This window comes from Durio zibethinus, chromosome 13, assembly GCF_047325235.1.
Source record: "Durio zibethinus cultivar Kanyao isolate XHJ-2024 chromosome 13, ASM4732523v1, whole genome shotgun sequence".
Lineage (NCBI taxonomy): Eukaryota > Viridiplantae > Streptophyta > Magnoliopsida > Malvales > Malvaceae > Durio > Durio zibethinus.
In genome coordinates this window covers 12,680,653-12,696,410 of record NC_143174.1, presented here as the reverse complement: position 1 = coordinate 12,696,410, position 15,758 = coordinate 12,680,653, and the positions used below count along the sequence as shown (strand labels likewise).

Below are 15,758 nucleotides of genomic sequence, written 5' to 3'. Positions count from 1 at the left end.
CATCAATGTATTGGAGCATTTAGAATAATTTTTTATAAAGATTTCTTGTTTTTCTAATAAATAAAATAAGAAATGAAATTTATTTGGATTAAATCAAAGACATTATATTTTATTATTTGTATGTAAATATAAATATTGAAAATAAACCATCGAGAATGGGATTCTTTAAAAGTTCGAATAGTGATTTTTAAGAATTCTTAGGTGAGAAAGTTCTTTTTAATATTGCCAAAATATTAGAATATTTTCAAAAAAATTTTAATAAATAGGATTCTTATTTATTTTTCCAACCAAGATAATATAAATAAAATAAAATTATTTTTAAGAAAATAAGTTTCAAATACCAAAATTAAGATTATTTTAGTCAAAATTAAAGGATAACATATAATTAAGTGGTATCATTTTAAACAAGCGTTGTGGAGGTGTTAATAATTCTCTATATGTAACTGACTCCCGATCTCAAATTATTTTCACAGATCTAAAAAAATTACCTTTTTAATAAGTTTTAATTAATTTTAAAATTTTATTAAAAAGATACGTTTTAATAGGCAATCAATCACATCTAACCAAAAAAGATTGGTGATGACTTTTTTTTTTTTTAAATTCGTCTAACGAACTCCAAAATCGTTACGACAATAAATAATAGACAAATAATATACTTTTAAAAGAATAAAACATATTTTATTTTTAATATAAAAATTTCTTAAATAATTACCGATGGAATTAATCAAATTATCAACGAAATTTAGATTTTACTAGTGGATTTTGCTTACAAAATTTTTGTTTTTACATATGAAAATTAGCAATTACCAACAACTTATCGATGAATTACCAATAAATTTATCAATGAAGATCAGCCTTTACTGATGGATTACCAACCAATTATCAATAGATTATTGATAGAAATCAGCTTTTATTGATGCATTATCAAACAATTATCGACAGATTAGTGACAGATTATTGATGATTTGTTAAGAGATTATCGACATAGTTACCAATGAAATATTTACTGATAAAATAATTATATTACCAACAAAATTATGCATCGATTACTACCAATAAAATTGTAAATTAACCGATGGAATACTATTACTAATTGATTTACTATCGACAGAAATTTGTATCTGTAAATATTTTATCTACGTAAATTAACCTTCCGTTGACAATGCCTTATTTTTTGTTAATGTATTTTTCATACCTGCTGTATCCTTAAAGCCGAAAAGGAATCTTTCAAATGGGCTAGCATACTCGGGCTTCTATGTCAAGTGAATATTCTACAAATTCGGGAAAAGAGATCAAGATTGGTTGCAATAGAAGTTTTTGCTTTGAAACGGGTTGGAGTTGCAGTTGGATTATGAGTTTTTTTTCTAGCTTCAGAAAGAAAAATACAAGAAAAAAGTTTCCTTTATAAAAAATGACATGGCAATTAGTTTAAAATACCTTGGTTATGGAAATAAGTTTAAAAGTAATCTATTTTAAGAATGAAGATTTTAAACTAATTTGAGCAGGAAAAAACTTTTATTGACAGATCTCTTAAAATGTTTAATTAGTTTTATGTTCATAAATAAAATATTTATCTCCAATAATAGTTATTGAAACTTATAAATCGGGAGAACGAGTACACATTTACCTCGTAATATTTGGTGGGAGATAGAAACACGTATAATTACCTTTAAAAACGTGAGTAATGATAATTGAGTTCTTTTAAGAATTATTTTGGCAACAGAAAAAATAAAATTTTAAAGAGATGTACATAATATATATAGTTCCAATGAACAGAGAAAAGGAAAGTGAGTAGGGTTTAAATACGCTGATTTGTAGATTTTTTTATATGAAATGTTAACTTGAAATTAAAAGTACCTTGTTTTAAGAATAAAATTTTAAAAAATTAATTTCAGAAATAAAATTATAAATTACCTTTTAAAAAAAAAAACTAAAAAATCAACCTCTTCACTTCATCATCATCACCACCATCCACATGCAACAACATAGTATAAAAGCAAGAGGGAAAAAAACACTAATTGCTACATTAAAACATGTACAAAATCAAATCGTTGGTTGGATTACATTACCTTCTTCACCTACTTGTATATAGAACAGAAACATCAATTTAATAAACTGCCAAAGAAAAAAAAAAAAAAAAAAAAAAAAAAAACCTAAAAACCCAAATCCTTCTCCCATAAACCCTCGGGACAAAAGAGAGAATTACATATATAAACATTGACCAGTGAGTAGCGAAGTGAATTAAAACACTTGAAAATTAGAATTCCAAAAAGTTAACATAAAATATTACTACAGCAGAAGCGGATTAGGTTGGAGAGCGGAGACGTTCATTTCAAAACGACGGAACGGCTCCGAATCCATACATGTTACTGCGTTCCACTTCAACTTCGATGTCAGTGCGCTTCACGAACCTTCCTTTAATCCTGGGCCGCATCTCTGCGTAAGCTTTTCTGGAGGCGTAACGGATTGTCTTCTCGAATTTTCTGTTCTTTCTCTTCTCTCTGTACCTCAGCACCCTCGCTTCTCTGTCCGCTGATGAAAGCTGCAGCGTCTGATGCGTTGACTCTGCCCATCTTCCATACGGGTCTGATATGTCCGTCATCGTACTTCCCTCTGGCACCACCCCAACATCCAACGATGATGATGATACCTGCGAAACAATAACAAAATTAAAAATTCATACATTGATTATATAAGAACCTGCGGCTTTCATTTTCTGAAAAAAAAAAAAATCAAAGCTGCTTTGCTTACACTGTGGCTTAGACAATGAGGGTTGTAGCCATAAGCGAAGGGTTTGGAACCAGTGAAGTCCATGTCGTAGCAGTGATCGTTAACCAGCGGAGCTTGGACGCCCTTTCTTTGGACAGGGACCACTCCGTCAGTTCCAGAGCTGTTCTGCTCCTGAGCTTCAATTTTCGGATCCACAGGCCCATACTCCAGATCCAGATACGGATCCATCTCCGAGAACACGTATTGAGCCGTATTCACGTCCGCGCTCTCCACAACCTTATGGTTGGGGTTGGGAAGCAGCCACGAGGCCGCCTCGGCTTCCTCCGTGCTCACGACAGCGTCTCCATCCCGGTCCGAGAAGTAACGCTCGTCCAAAAAGTTATAGGCTCCGTTGGGCTTGACGGGTGGGACTGAGTTGACGGAATCGTAGAAGGGGGTCAAAGGGACCCGCTGATGTCGGCGAGCTAGAGGGTTAGCGGAGTGGATGTCTCTGTCGCAGGTGACGCATAGAGCCGCCGCATCGGCCTTGCAGGTGACATGAGCTGGCGCTTGTTCGCAGACTTCACACACCCAAACCCGAGCGTGACGCGAGGCGAGCTTGTTGGCCGCGTGGATTTTGGAGTCACAATTAGAGCAGAGAAACGCAGAGTCAGGCCGGCAAAAGAGAGTGGCCGTGGCTGATTTGCAGGAGTCGCACAACTTGGACGCCATTTGAACAACTCACTCTGGTAAAAGGATTTTCTCCTCTTCTCTTCTCTCTTCTCTGTAAGTCGAGTTTGGTTCGTCCTATCCTCTGCTTGTAGCTAACTATGTATTTTTCCTGCGTGACGGGAAGAGAGAGTTGGGAATGCGTGTTAAGGAGTTTATCCAGTGGGCCAGGGGATATCTATGCAATGGCCAATGGAAATGGAACACGTGGCAGTGGCTTAGCCGAAATAAAAGGATTTGATTACCGGTTGAAAGAGCTGTCAATTTCAATTGAAGGGTATGGGGCGGGGGTGGAGCCCGGTCGAGAAAGGAGCTTATTTTGTTTTTAGGTTGTAATAATGGAGGAGAGTGCAAGAAAAGAACAGCGAGTGGGGGTTGGACTTGGACAGGGACGGATCTTCCTTTTACTCTCGCTATGTACACAGCCAGTTTGACAAACTCGAGTCCCAGGATACGTGCTCCGGGCATTAATAATGTTAGGATGCGTTCTGGGAACACTGCAATAAAAGAAAACGTCTTTTTTTTTTTTTTTTTTGGATTGGGAAAGCTGAGGCTGAGCTGCATATGCTACACCCACTGTTTTTCCCATTTTTTTAAATGCAGCAAATAACTTTAAGTGAGTGCTTGATATGCAATGCCGTACTTAAATTTTCTCTTCTTTTTTAAGTCATTAAGATATATAAATGGAATTATGCAAATGAATGAATATGTTAATGTTACAAACAATACATGATAAAAATGGCATAGGCATATCTCTCCCCACCATTTCATGGGAAATTTTTGCTTGTGTTTTTCATGAGTGACTGCAATCCCGTGAATCATCAAAATTATTTCAACTTCTTTAGACTTTGATTTTAATTTATCCAATCATTCATTTGTAGAGTTTCTCTCTCTTACCCGGTCGGCGCTATGCTCGTCACCAAATAAAAAAAGATGAGAATTAGAATAAAATAATAAATAAATAAAATTATTGGACATTGATAAATTGTCAACACGTTGACCGTTATATTCCTCAAATCAACAGAGTCAAGCATCCACTTTATTTACCCATTAAAGCCACCTGTCCGCTGTTCATTAACTGTCAAATATTATTTGTCCACTGGTTATCAATGATCAACTATTCATGTCACATATATATATATATATATTATTATGTACATGAGGTAAAAAAGGATGCAAGTACATTCATTCTCTCCCTTCTCAAAAATGCTTTAAGCTCTCGTCTTCCTTGTCTCAACTTCTGGCTGGCTGATTTGAGCGTCGATCACCAGTACTCCGCATCGTAGCTTCAATGCCCTTAACTGAGCTTCGAGCTTCTTTGTTGCAAGTCTCATCCACTTTTAAATCACCCTCCAACTGAGCTTTACGTTACTTTCACCAAAAATATCATCAAGAAAAATGAAGCATTACCTTAAAATATGAGATGAAAAAAAAAAAAAAACTACTAACCTTAATTATCTCGATCAAATCAATCAATTAATTTCATTATTTACTTAAATAAGCCAAAAAATCAAGGTTTATTAATCAAACTGAAGAGTAAAACTCCCTCGAGTATGAGTACGAGGAAGAAATAAAAAAGCAAAAAAAAGAGAAAGGTGATATGCACATTGAAGTTTGGAGGTCATTAATTTCTAATCCCTAGCTTACCATCACGCAGAGGCAATGAAACCTTTTGCGAGTTTTGATGAGATTGAAGCAATAAATATAATAACATAAAAATAATATATCGTAATAAACTCATAATAATAGACAACAATCAACAAAGTATGAAAAATAAAACACATCAAGATTTACGTGAAAAATCTTTTAGTATAGAAAAAAAAATCATAAACCACTAGAAAAAAAAAACTCCATTATCAAATAATGGATATACAAAGTTTTTTTTTAGCTAAAACTAAAACTAATAAAAAACTAGATAAATAATTAAAAAAACTCACCAAATAGGTGACTCAACAAATACACCGTTGATTTGTTCTTAGAGAGCTTCAAACCCGATGTTCACTGTTAGAATGTAGAACTCAGAATCATAAACTTGCTGATAAAATTTCAACTCAATCGGACCACGGATCGACTTCCATTCAATCAACTCTCCATTCTTTCTTTTCTTTTTATTTTCCTAGCTTCTTTTTTTCCCTTTCCTTTTCTAGGTTTACCGTGCCACCTTCTTTTATTAAGTAGCTAGGGTTCTATGTAAAAAGAAAGATTCTTTGATTGGTCCAAACCCAACTATATGGGGCTAGACCCCACTTTCCTGACAATCTCTTCCTTTAGCCCTATTAGGAGGAGATTCATCACCATAGTAGTTTCATTTAGAATTTACCTTGGCTAAGGAACCCATTTCTGCCAAGTTACCATAGAGCTTAAGCTTCTCCCTAGGAAGTGTTTTAGTCAACATATCTGCTATATTCTTATTGGTATGAATTTTTTTCAATAGCATCTATTTTTTTTCAATCACCAAACGTAACCAGTGATATCTAACATCAATGTACTTCATTCTAGCAAGGTATATGACATTCTTACTTAAATCTAAAGCACTCTGGCTATCATGGAACACCACATACTCTTTTTTATTCAACCCCAATTCAAGAAGAAAACGTTTCATCCAAAACATTTCTTTACCTGCTTTGATTACTGCAATATACTCAGCCTCTGTAGTTGACAAAGTAATATACTTCTATAACTTAGACTGCTAAGACATAACAAATACCTTAAAGTAGAATTTCTACCATTAAGATCACCTACCATGTCAGTATTAGTAAACCTTTTTAGAACTTATTGTGAAACTCCATAACTCAAGCACATTTTTTAAGTGCCCCTTAAATATCTAAAAATCTATTTCACTGCTTCCTAATAAACCTTTTCTCGGATTAGAAACAAATCTGCTCACTACACCAATTGCATGAGTAATGTCAAGCCATATGCAAACCATAAGATACATCAATGAACCGATTGCAGAAGAAGAAAGAATACTAGACATTGATAGTTGCTCTTCCTTAGTCATCGGACAAGATTTCTTACTCAAATGAAAATGGATTCAAGTAAACTGCTAATTGATTTAACATGTTGCATGTTAAATCTACTAAGCACCCGTTCAACATATTTTTTTTTGTGATAACCACAACTTTTTAGCTCTCCTATATCGGATAATATTCATATCGAAAATCTGCTTTGTTGGACCTAAATCTTTCATGTCAAAAGACTTAGACAATTATTTTTTAACCTGCGAATCATACTAGCATTTTGTCTCATAATCAACATATCATCAACATATAATAAGTGAATAATGAAGTTACCATCAAGGAACTTTTTGACATATACACAAGGATCTGCTATCATTTTTTTATAACTGTGACTCACCATAAAAGAATCAAAATTTTTTTACCATTGTCGTAGAGCTTGTTTCAAGCCATATAGTTTTTTTTTTCAGTTTGCAAACTAAGTGCTCTTTCTCTTTCACTTCAAAATCCTTAGGCTAATTCATATAAATGTTATCCTGTCAGTCATCATGCAAGTATGCAGTCTTGACATCAAGTTACTTAAGCTCAAGATTCAAATTAGCTACTAATCCTAGTACTGCTCGAATGAAACTCATATTCACAATAAGAGAGATCTCATCAAAATCGATGTTTGATTTTTACGAAAAACCTTTCAGTATTAATCGAGCTTTGTACCTCCCTAGCTTGTCACCATCTTTTTTTAACTTGAACACCCATTTATTTTTCAATGGCCTCTTTCATTTTGAAAGTTTAATAAGATCATATGTACTATTTTTTTCATCTCTTCTTTCATTACTTTTAACCAGTGCTTTCTATCTGGAGTTGCCTACACATCTTTGAAGCTCTTTGGCTCTCCCTCACTGGTAACTAAAATAAAATCTGAACTTGTATACCTAGTAGATGGCCTATGCTCTTTAATAGATCTCTTAGGCTGAAACTCTACACCACCTGATACTAAAGGTAGCTCTCTTTACTCAACACTCTTTGGTGGAGAAGATTGCTCCATTTGCTTAAAACTGATTGCATCTAGCTCATCATTAATTGTGGTTGGCTCATTCATATCCCCAAGTTATGTTTCTTGCTCATTTTCACCATCTATGGCTCTTTCTTGTAGAACTCCTATCGATGTTGAAACATCACACTTAACAGTAACTCGGGTAGTCTTTTCATTTTTCTCAAGGTCTGCTATGGTTTTTTTTTTATTGAAGACCACATCTTTGCTTTTGATTGTCTTTCTCTTCACTGGATCCTATATGCTGTAGTCAAATTCTTTATCACCATATCCTATAAACACACACTGTGTGACTTTACTGTCAAACTTTGAGCTTTGTTTTTTTGGCACATACATGAATGCTTTACACCCGAAACTTTCAAGTGAGAGTATGAAGTATCTTTTCTTGTCCACACTCTTTCTAAAATGTCAAAGCCCAAAGGAATTGATGGTGATCTATTAAGCAAATAACAAGTTGTGTTGACTGCTTCACCCTAGATTGTCTTTGGTAATTTTATCATCCTCAATATGCATCTACCTTTTTCCATAATGGTACGGTTCATCCTTTCAGTTACCCCATTATGCTATGATGTTCCAAGTTCTATCATCTTATGCTTGATCTCATGCTTTGAATAGTACTCTTTAAAATCTTTGGATGTGTATTCCTCATCATTATCAGTTTGAATACACTTCAAAAGTAGCCCTATCATCTTTTCCACCATGGCATGAAATTTTTAAAAATACTGTAATACTTGGCTTTTATTTTTCAACATATATACCTAAGTCTTACGTGGAGCATCATCAATGAAAGTAATAAAATACCTACCACCACATAAGGACTTAACCTTAATGGGACCACATACGTCAGCATAAATTAATTTTAATCTATTTTCTTTTCTTTGAGAACTTTTTACAAAAAGAAACTCTATGATGCTTACCAAATAAATAATAATTATATGAATCGAGAGACATACCTTTGGTCAAGAGAATGAGAGACTACCTTGTCAAAACTTGTAACCACTTCTCACTCATGTGTGCCAGCCTCTTGTGCCACAAGTTTGCTAAAGCATCATCCTTAACAGCATTTATTTGGTTACTGTTCAATTATATCCATGTCTTATACATTATGCAGTATAGTTTTTCCCTTGCAACTACCATGGATCTTTTGAAAAGCTTCCATTGCCCATTTTTTTGTTGACTTTCATATCCTTTCTTATCAAGAACGTTACTAGCAAGTAAGTTCATTTTCATATTTGGAATGTATCTAACATCCTTTAAAGTTAACATGTAGCCCATTCTAGTTTGTAGAACAATATCACCAATCCCAACAATCTGTGACATACTCTTGTTTCCCATCTTGGTGTAACCAAAGTTTCCTACTTTGTAATTTATAAAAAACTCCCTTTTAGAAACATAAAGATATGTCACTCATGTGTCAGCTATCCACTTAATGTCAAGATCACTAACATGATTACAATCACCATGTTTACAAATCAAAGTAACAGAATCACTATTTGAATTCACTACTGCAATATTTCCATCATCCGAACTCTTACCTTTCTCATCTTTCCACTATTGCTTCAAGATTTTACAGTATCATTTTATATAACCTGCTTTAATACAATAGAAGTATTTTGCTTTATCTCTGGGCTTGGATCTATGTTTAGACTTACTACGACCTTTTAAGTTCTGACTTCTGTCGATGTTTCTTCTCCTGATCTCTATGACCAGAGCTTGATTCCCAGGGTTTGAATCTTTTTGCCTTGCTTCTTCATTAAGCATACTATCTTTTACCATTTCCAATGTCACCTTCTAATCAAAAGCTGAATTAAGAATAGTCACAACTAGAGTATTCCAGCTGTCTGACAATGAACTCAAAAGAAACGATGCTTTCATTTCATCATCCATTTTAAGCTCTATAGTAGTCATCTGATTAAATATATCTTAAAAATTACTCAAGTGCTCTATAATAGATCATCCATCCTTGTACTATAAAATTGTAAGCTTTTTAACAAGCATAACTTTATTCATACCTATTTTTCTCTCATACAATGCTGCCAATTTTTCTTAAACAATATATGTATCTATCTCTTACACTACATGATAGAACATGTTGATATCAATCCATTTTTTGATTGTAGCCAGCATCTTTCTGCCTAACTTCTTTCAGTTTTCATATTTCATATGTACTAGTTTAGCTAAATCAATGAACACTGGCTCATATAAATCTTTGCAGTATAAATGATTTTTTATCATAGGCTTCCAAATTGAAGAATTTGATGCTGTCAATTTTATCATGAAACCTATATCACCTTACATGATCTCAAATAGAATTTACTTCTATCTTGGGCACTTCTGTATCGACGTCTTAAAATAATCCTCATTCTTATACCACTTGTTGGGCCTGTAGTAATAAACACAACAACGCAGAAGCAATATATCACAATAAACCTATAGTAATAGACAATAACCAACAATAAATAAAATAAGAAAAATAAAGCACACCAAAATTTACGTGAAAAATCCTTCAGTGTAAAGGGAAAAACCACGAACCACTAAAAAAAAAAAACTTCATTATCAAATAATGGATATACAAAGTTTTTCTCTAGCTAAAACTAGAGCTAATAAAAAACTAGAGAGATAATTGGATAAATCTCATCAAATAGGTAACTCAACAAATACACATTAGATTTATTCCTAGAGAGCTTTAAACCTAATCTTCACCATTTAGAACTCTGAATCATAAACCTAAATCATAAATCTGCTGACAAAATTTCAGCTCAATCGAACCACGGATTGACTTCCGCTCAACCAACTATTCGTTTTCCTTTTTCTCTCTATTTTCTTGACTTTTTTTCTCTCTTCCTTTTCTAGGTCTGCGGCACCACCTTTTTTTATTAATAGCTAGGGTTCTATGTAAAAAGAAAGACCAAGGCCCATGGCCTTTGATTGGTCAAAACCTAACTACATAGGGCTGGACCCCACTTTCCTAACAAGTTTCCCATTCCTACCCATACCTTGCTTTCTATCTTTTGGTTATTTCTTATGTTACCACTCTATAATCTTCACTTTCTCTTTCTTATGATTATTATATGATAAATACACAAGAGTAAAGATTCGACCTTCTTTGTATTAACTACAGAAATATGATCCAATTTCCATGACCATAGGATAGTCCTATTTATGATCCACTAAAAATAAAAAATAAAAGGAAAAAGAAGCCCATCAACTCGCTAAAGCTAAAAGGGTTTGAGATGGATCAGTTGGAAAATAGTTAAAGACAATCCATTTTTTCTTGTTCTTTCTTTTTCCAAACCAAATTTAGAACACCATCTATCAAGTCAACATTCTAATAATAAATTCAAATTGTACAACCTCAACTTGTAATACAAAACCATAAAAAACTAAAGGTAAATCACATGCCAACTGTTATAGGTCAATGATGGTTGACATTGATTAGCACAAGATTAGTTACATTAGGTAAATCTTGATCCAAAATTTTAAGTATTATTCAACCTGCATAACAATTTATCATTTCAAATATGGAGCTTTATTGTCTCAATAACACTTTAGCAATAAAAAATGGTAATAGTAGCATAAAAGAGCTACCATTGTTGGGAAATGAGGTAAGCTTAGTGAAATTAAATCATAGAGGCAAAAGAAAGATCCAATTTTCTTATTGTAATATAAAATGCACTGCTATTTATTAAATTCAATTAGCCTTTTAATAGGCTTACAAGATAACTACTATGAGTAAAAAGTTTAACTAACTAAAAAATATGAAGTATAAAAATAGAACGATTAACGAATAATAGTTTAGTGAAGAAATAATGGCTAAATATTTAGAATCACCCAGCCACATACAATAACTAACTATCAACTATATCCTAAGAACTAGGACATTGAGGTCAAACGTGAACTAAAATTTGGATCACTTTTTAACAATCCCTTTGATTCAAAATCGCATACTCCAAGACATAATTTGAAGTAGAAGAATTTCTCTTTTGAAAGAGCTTTGGTGAGAAGATTTGCTAGCTGCTCGTCCATTGCAGAATGCTCTATTTTGATTATGCTATCTACAACTAAGTCACGAATAAAGTAAAAGTGAATGTCAATGTGCTTTGTTTTCCCATGAAATGCTAGATTCTTTGCCATAGCAATTGTTGACTTATTGTCACAAAAAAGTTTAGTTGCTCTATCTCAAACCTGACAAAGATCGATGAGAATTCTTCTAATCCAAACTACTTGACAAATTGCTAATGTTGCTATTATATACTTAGCTTCTGAAGATGATAAAGTTATTGTAGCTTTGTTTCTTTGAACTCCATATGATGACACCTGATCCAAAAGTGTAAACACCTACCGAAGTACTCATTCTATCATCCAACGAACTTGCCCAATCATTATATGTGAATCCATATAATCTGAAGTTTGTAATTTGCCAATACCAGATCATAAAATCATTAGTTCCAGCAATATAGCGCATGACTCTTTTTATCGTTCCAAGATGAAGTTTTGTGGGACTTTGCATAAACATGGAGATTACACCAATAAAAAATGCAATGTCTAGTCTAGTATGGGTCAGATAAATCAAACCTCCTACTAAGCTTTTAAAAGTCTTTGCATTAGTCTTTTCTGAACTATCTTTAAGTTGTAACTTCTCATTTATGTTCATGGGTGTGGTAGCTGGATTGCAATTGAGCAAATTAAATCTTTTGAGTAGATCTGTTATAACTTACTTTGTGAAATGAAAATTCCATCCACACTTTGCTTCACCTTAAGCCCTAAAAAATAATGCAACAAACCCATGTTTGACATTTCAAATTCTTTTATCATGTTAGATTTAAATTCAATAACAAGAGAATCACCTAAGACCATATAAATAATATCATCAACATAAAAGGAAACAATTATAAGATCATCTTTTTTTTACTTATTCGTATAAATAATAGGCTTATTCTCATTATTTGTGAAGCTATTGTGATAAAAATAGTTATCAATCTTACTATACCATACTCTTAGGGCTTGCTTTAGCCCATAAAATGCTTTTTTTAGCTTGTACACCTTTGTCTCCTTACTTTTGATTATGAACCTTTCAAGTTGACTAACATACACCACTTCTTTCAAGTCTCTATTTAAAAAGGTAGACTTGAAATCAAATTGATAAATAAGCCAATGAGGTTGTACAGCTAAGGCTAAAATATTTCTCATAGTTTCAAATTGAAAAACCAGAGAAAAAGTTTCTTCGAAATCAATACCTTGTTGCTGCGAGTATCCTTTCACCATCAACTGGGCTTTGTGCTTTTGTATGGTTCCATCAGCATGGTATTTTGTTTTGAGCACCCATTTGAGGCCAGTTGCATTCTTGCCTTTAGGTAGATCTACCATCTCTCATGTTTCATTCTTCTGGATTACCATCATTTCTTTTTGCATTGCATTTTGCCATTTTTATTTAGTTACTGCTTCTTTAAAAGTAGTAAGATTTGAAACAAAGAGAGCAAATTGACAAGTTTCATAAATATCTTTCAAAGATCTAAATTTTTTTGGAGGTGTTTCATCTGAAAATTCTTTCAATGAAGGTGAACTGTTATGTTGTGAAGTTGAAAGTAATGAGTGCGATGAAGAAATAGGTGAATAAAAACTAACTAAAGAGTTCATGAGGGTTGATTCAACACCTTCATATGTTACATTCTTACTTGGATTCTCACTTTCACTTGGAATCAGAATTTGAGTTGTCTCATTTATGCCATTTTGCTCTCAACTTGTATCTTCATCAAAGATCATATTTTTACTAATAATCACCTTGCCACTAAGAGGATTATATAGACGATATCTTTGGATTGAGTGCAATATCCCACAAAAATGCATTTTTCAGATTTCTTTTCATGTTTGTGACGAATTTGATAATTAACCAAAGTATATGCAACACAACTAAAAGTCTTTAAGTGACTTACTGTCGACCTTTTACCTCTCCAAACTTTATAAGGTGTTTGATTAAGGACTGCTTTTGTAGGAGAAAGATTTAGCAAGTAAATAGTAGTTGCCACAACTTTAGCATAAAAATGTTTAGGTAGTCTTCTCACTTACAACAAGCTTCTAGCCATTTCCACAATGGTGCAATTCTTTCTTTCAGCTACACTATTTTACTCTGAAGTGTAGGGTGCAGTCAATTCTTTATGAATGTCATTTTTCTCATAAAAAATATTAAACTCATTGGATAAAAATTCTCTTCTTAAATCAGTGCGAAGAGTTTTTATGAAAGCTCCACTTTGTTTCTCCACAAGAGCCTCAAATTTTTTGAAACTCTCAAAAGTCTCTAACTTGTTGATTAAAAAATAATCCAAATTCATTCGACTGCAATCATTAGTAAAGAACAAAAAATACTTACTCCCACCAAGTGATGTAGTTCTCATAGGCTTATATAGATCAACATGTATCAATTCAAGACATTCAGAGTCTCCCCATGATTGTCTATTTGAAAATGACTTACTTGCTTATTTCCACCCTTCACGTAAATCAAGAGATCCAATTTGAGGCAATCCAAGAACTGTACATTTTTTACTTAGTAACTGAAAGTCTTTGATATTGAGATGTCCATATCGTGGATACCACAGTTTTGATTCATTCTTCATACTAACAATAATAGCTTCCTTTTCTATATTAGAAATTTTACGTGGACACATCTTATTTTCTGTCATTTACACAGTCACCATAGGTTGTGCAAATTTATCTTTAATCACACATATTCCATTTTAAACATAATTGCATATCCACCAACTTGTCCAACACTTAACAAACTATATGCCAAATTAGGAGCAAAAAAGATATCGAAAAGTAATTTTACTTTACCATACTTGCCTCCATTGCACCGGTACTTTTTTTTTTAACTTGCATCTGCTTATTATCCCAAAGTCTAACTTGCAACTTTTGTGACTCATTAAGTTCTTTAAATAATGATCTATTTGGGGTTATATCGTTTGAACACACACTATCCATAAATCAAACATCATTTAGAACTTCATTAGTAGGAATTTAGGCCATGAATAACTTACTTTCTTTGCTTTTTTCCCCTCTATATAGCTTACTTGGTTCAAATCATTAGCCTTTACATGCCCAAATTTCTTACAATTATAACACTAGATAACGCTTATGTTCCTTTTTTGGTCAGCAACAAATTGCCTTTTTTTTCCATCAAAATGGCCTCTTCCTTTACCTCTATCATATCTTTTTCCATGAAAGCCTCATCTGCCTCGTCCTCTATCAATAGACACTTTTTTTTCTAGTTTTTTTCCCTTTCACTTAAAATGCCTTCTCATCAGTCTTCTCTTATGATCTGTTCAACCTGGCCTCATAAGCTTGCAAAGAACCCATTAGTTCATTAAAAGAAATAATAAATAGATTCTTAGACTTTTCTATTACAGTAATTATATAATCAAACTTTGAATTTAAACTTCGTAAAACTTTGGAAATAACAATCATGTCAGTAATCTTATCACCATAAGATCTTGATTAACAATAGAAATGACTTTAGAAAAAATCTTGCACTGCTTTTTTACTTGTCATCATCAAAGTTTCAAACTCATGTTAGAGAGTGAAGTTTCATTGCAATAAATTTTAAAGAGCTTTAAAACTCTTTTGTAAGGTTTTTCAAGCTTCTTTTAAAGTATTGGCTACTATAATCCTAAAGAAAAGTGTCTCATGAACTGCCTGCTAAATGATAAATAGTACTTTGGAATCCTTTTTCTTGTTGTCCTTCAGTCGTTCTTCAATGTTATCATTCTCATCATATCTGGTCTCTACAAAATCTTAAAGATCTTGAGATTTGATGAGAGTTTTCATCTTATTGCTCTAGAAGTTGTAACGTTTTTTGTTAAACACAAGAATAAGAAGTTGAGCATTTGAACTGCCATTAACTGCCATCACTGACAATTTAATATGTATAAAAAGTTAGTAAATGTTTTAAGGCTCCGATACCAAAAATTTGTTGGGAAAAGAGGTAAGCTTGTTGAAATTGAATATTAGAGGCAAAAGAAAGATCCAATTTTCTTATTGTAATATTAAATGCATTGTTATTTATTAAATTCAACCAGCCTTTTAATAGGCTTATAAAATAACTAACATGAGTAAAAAGCTCAACTAACTAAAGAATGTGAATAACAAAAATAGAACAATTAACAAATAATGGTTTAATAAAGAAATAGTGGGTGAATATTTAGAATCACCCAACCACATCCAGTAACTAACTACCAACTATATCCTAAGAACTAGGACATTGAGTCGAGATGTGAACTAAATTTTAGATCACTCTTTAATAGCCGTGTATGACATCAAGA

At 32.9% G+C, this 15,758-nt stretch overlaps 1 protein-coding gene across 1 annotated transcript; it reads right to left on the bottom strand.

Annotated features, from left to right (window-relative positions):
- Positions 1–2,004: 2,004 nt before the first annotated feature.
- Positions 2,005–3,566, bottom strand: LOC111304051 (zinc finger protein CONSTANS-LIKE 4-like). The gene is made up of 2 exons (XM_022900569.2): positions 2,752–3,566; positions 2,005–2,650 (listed from the first exon to the last, which is right to left on the bottom strand). Exons 1-2 carry the CDS (start codon positions 3,439–3,441, stop codon positions 2,333–2,335), a joined length of 1,008 nt encoding a protein of 335 aa, XP_022756304.2. The 5' UTR covers positions 3,442–3,566; the 3' UTR covers positions 2,005–2,332.
- Between the last annotated feature and the right edge of the window lie 12,192 nt (positions 3,567–15,758).

Coding starts and splice junctions, on each gene's coding strand:
- LOC111304051 (XM_022900569.2), bottom strand. CDS start 3,441: ATGGCGTCCAAGTTGTGCGACTCCTGCAAATCAGCCACGGCCACTCTC. Junction 2,651..2,751: donor CTCATTGTCTAAGCCACAGT/GTAAGCAAAGCA, acceptor ATTGTTTCGCAG/GTATCATCATCATCGTTGGA.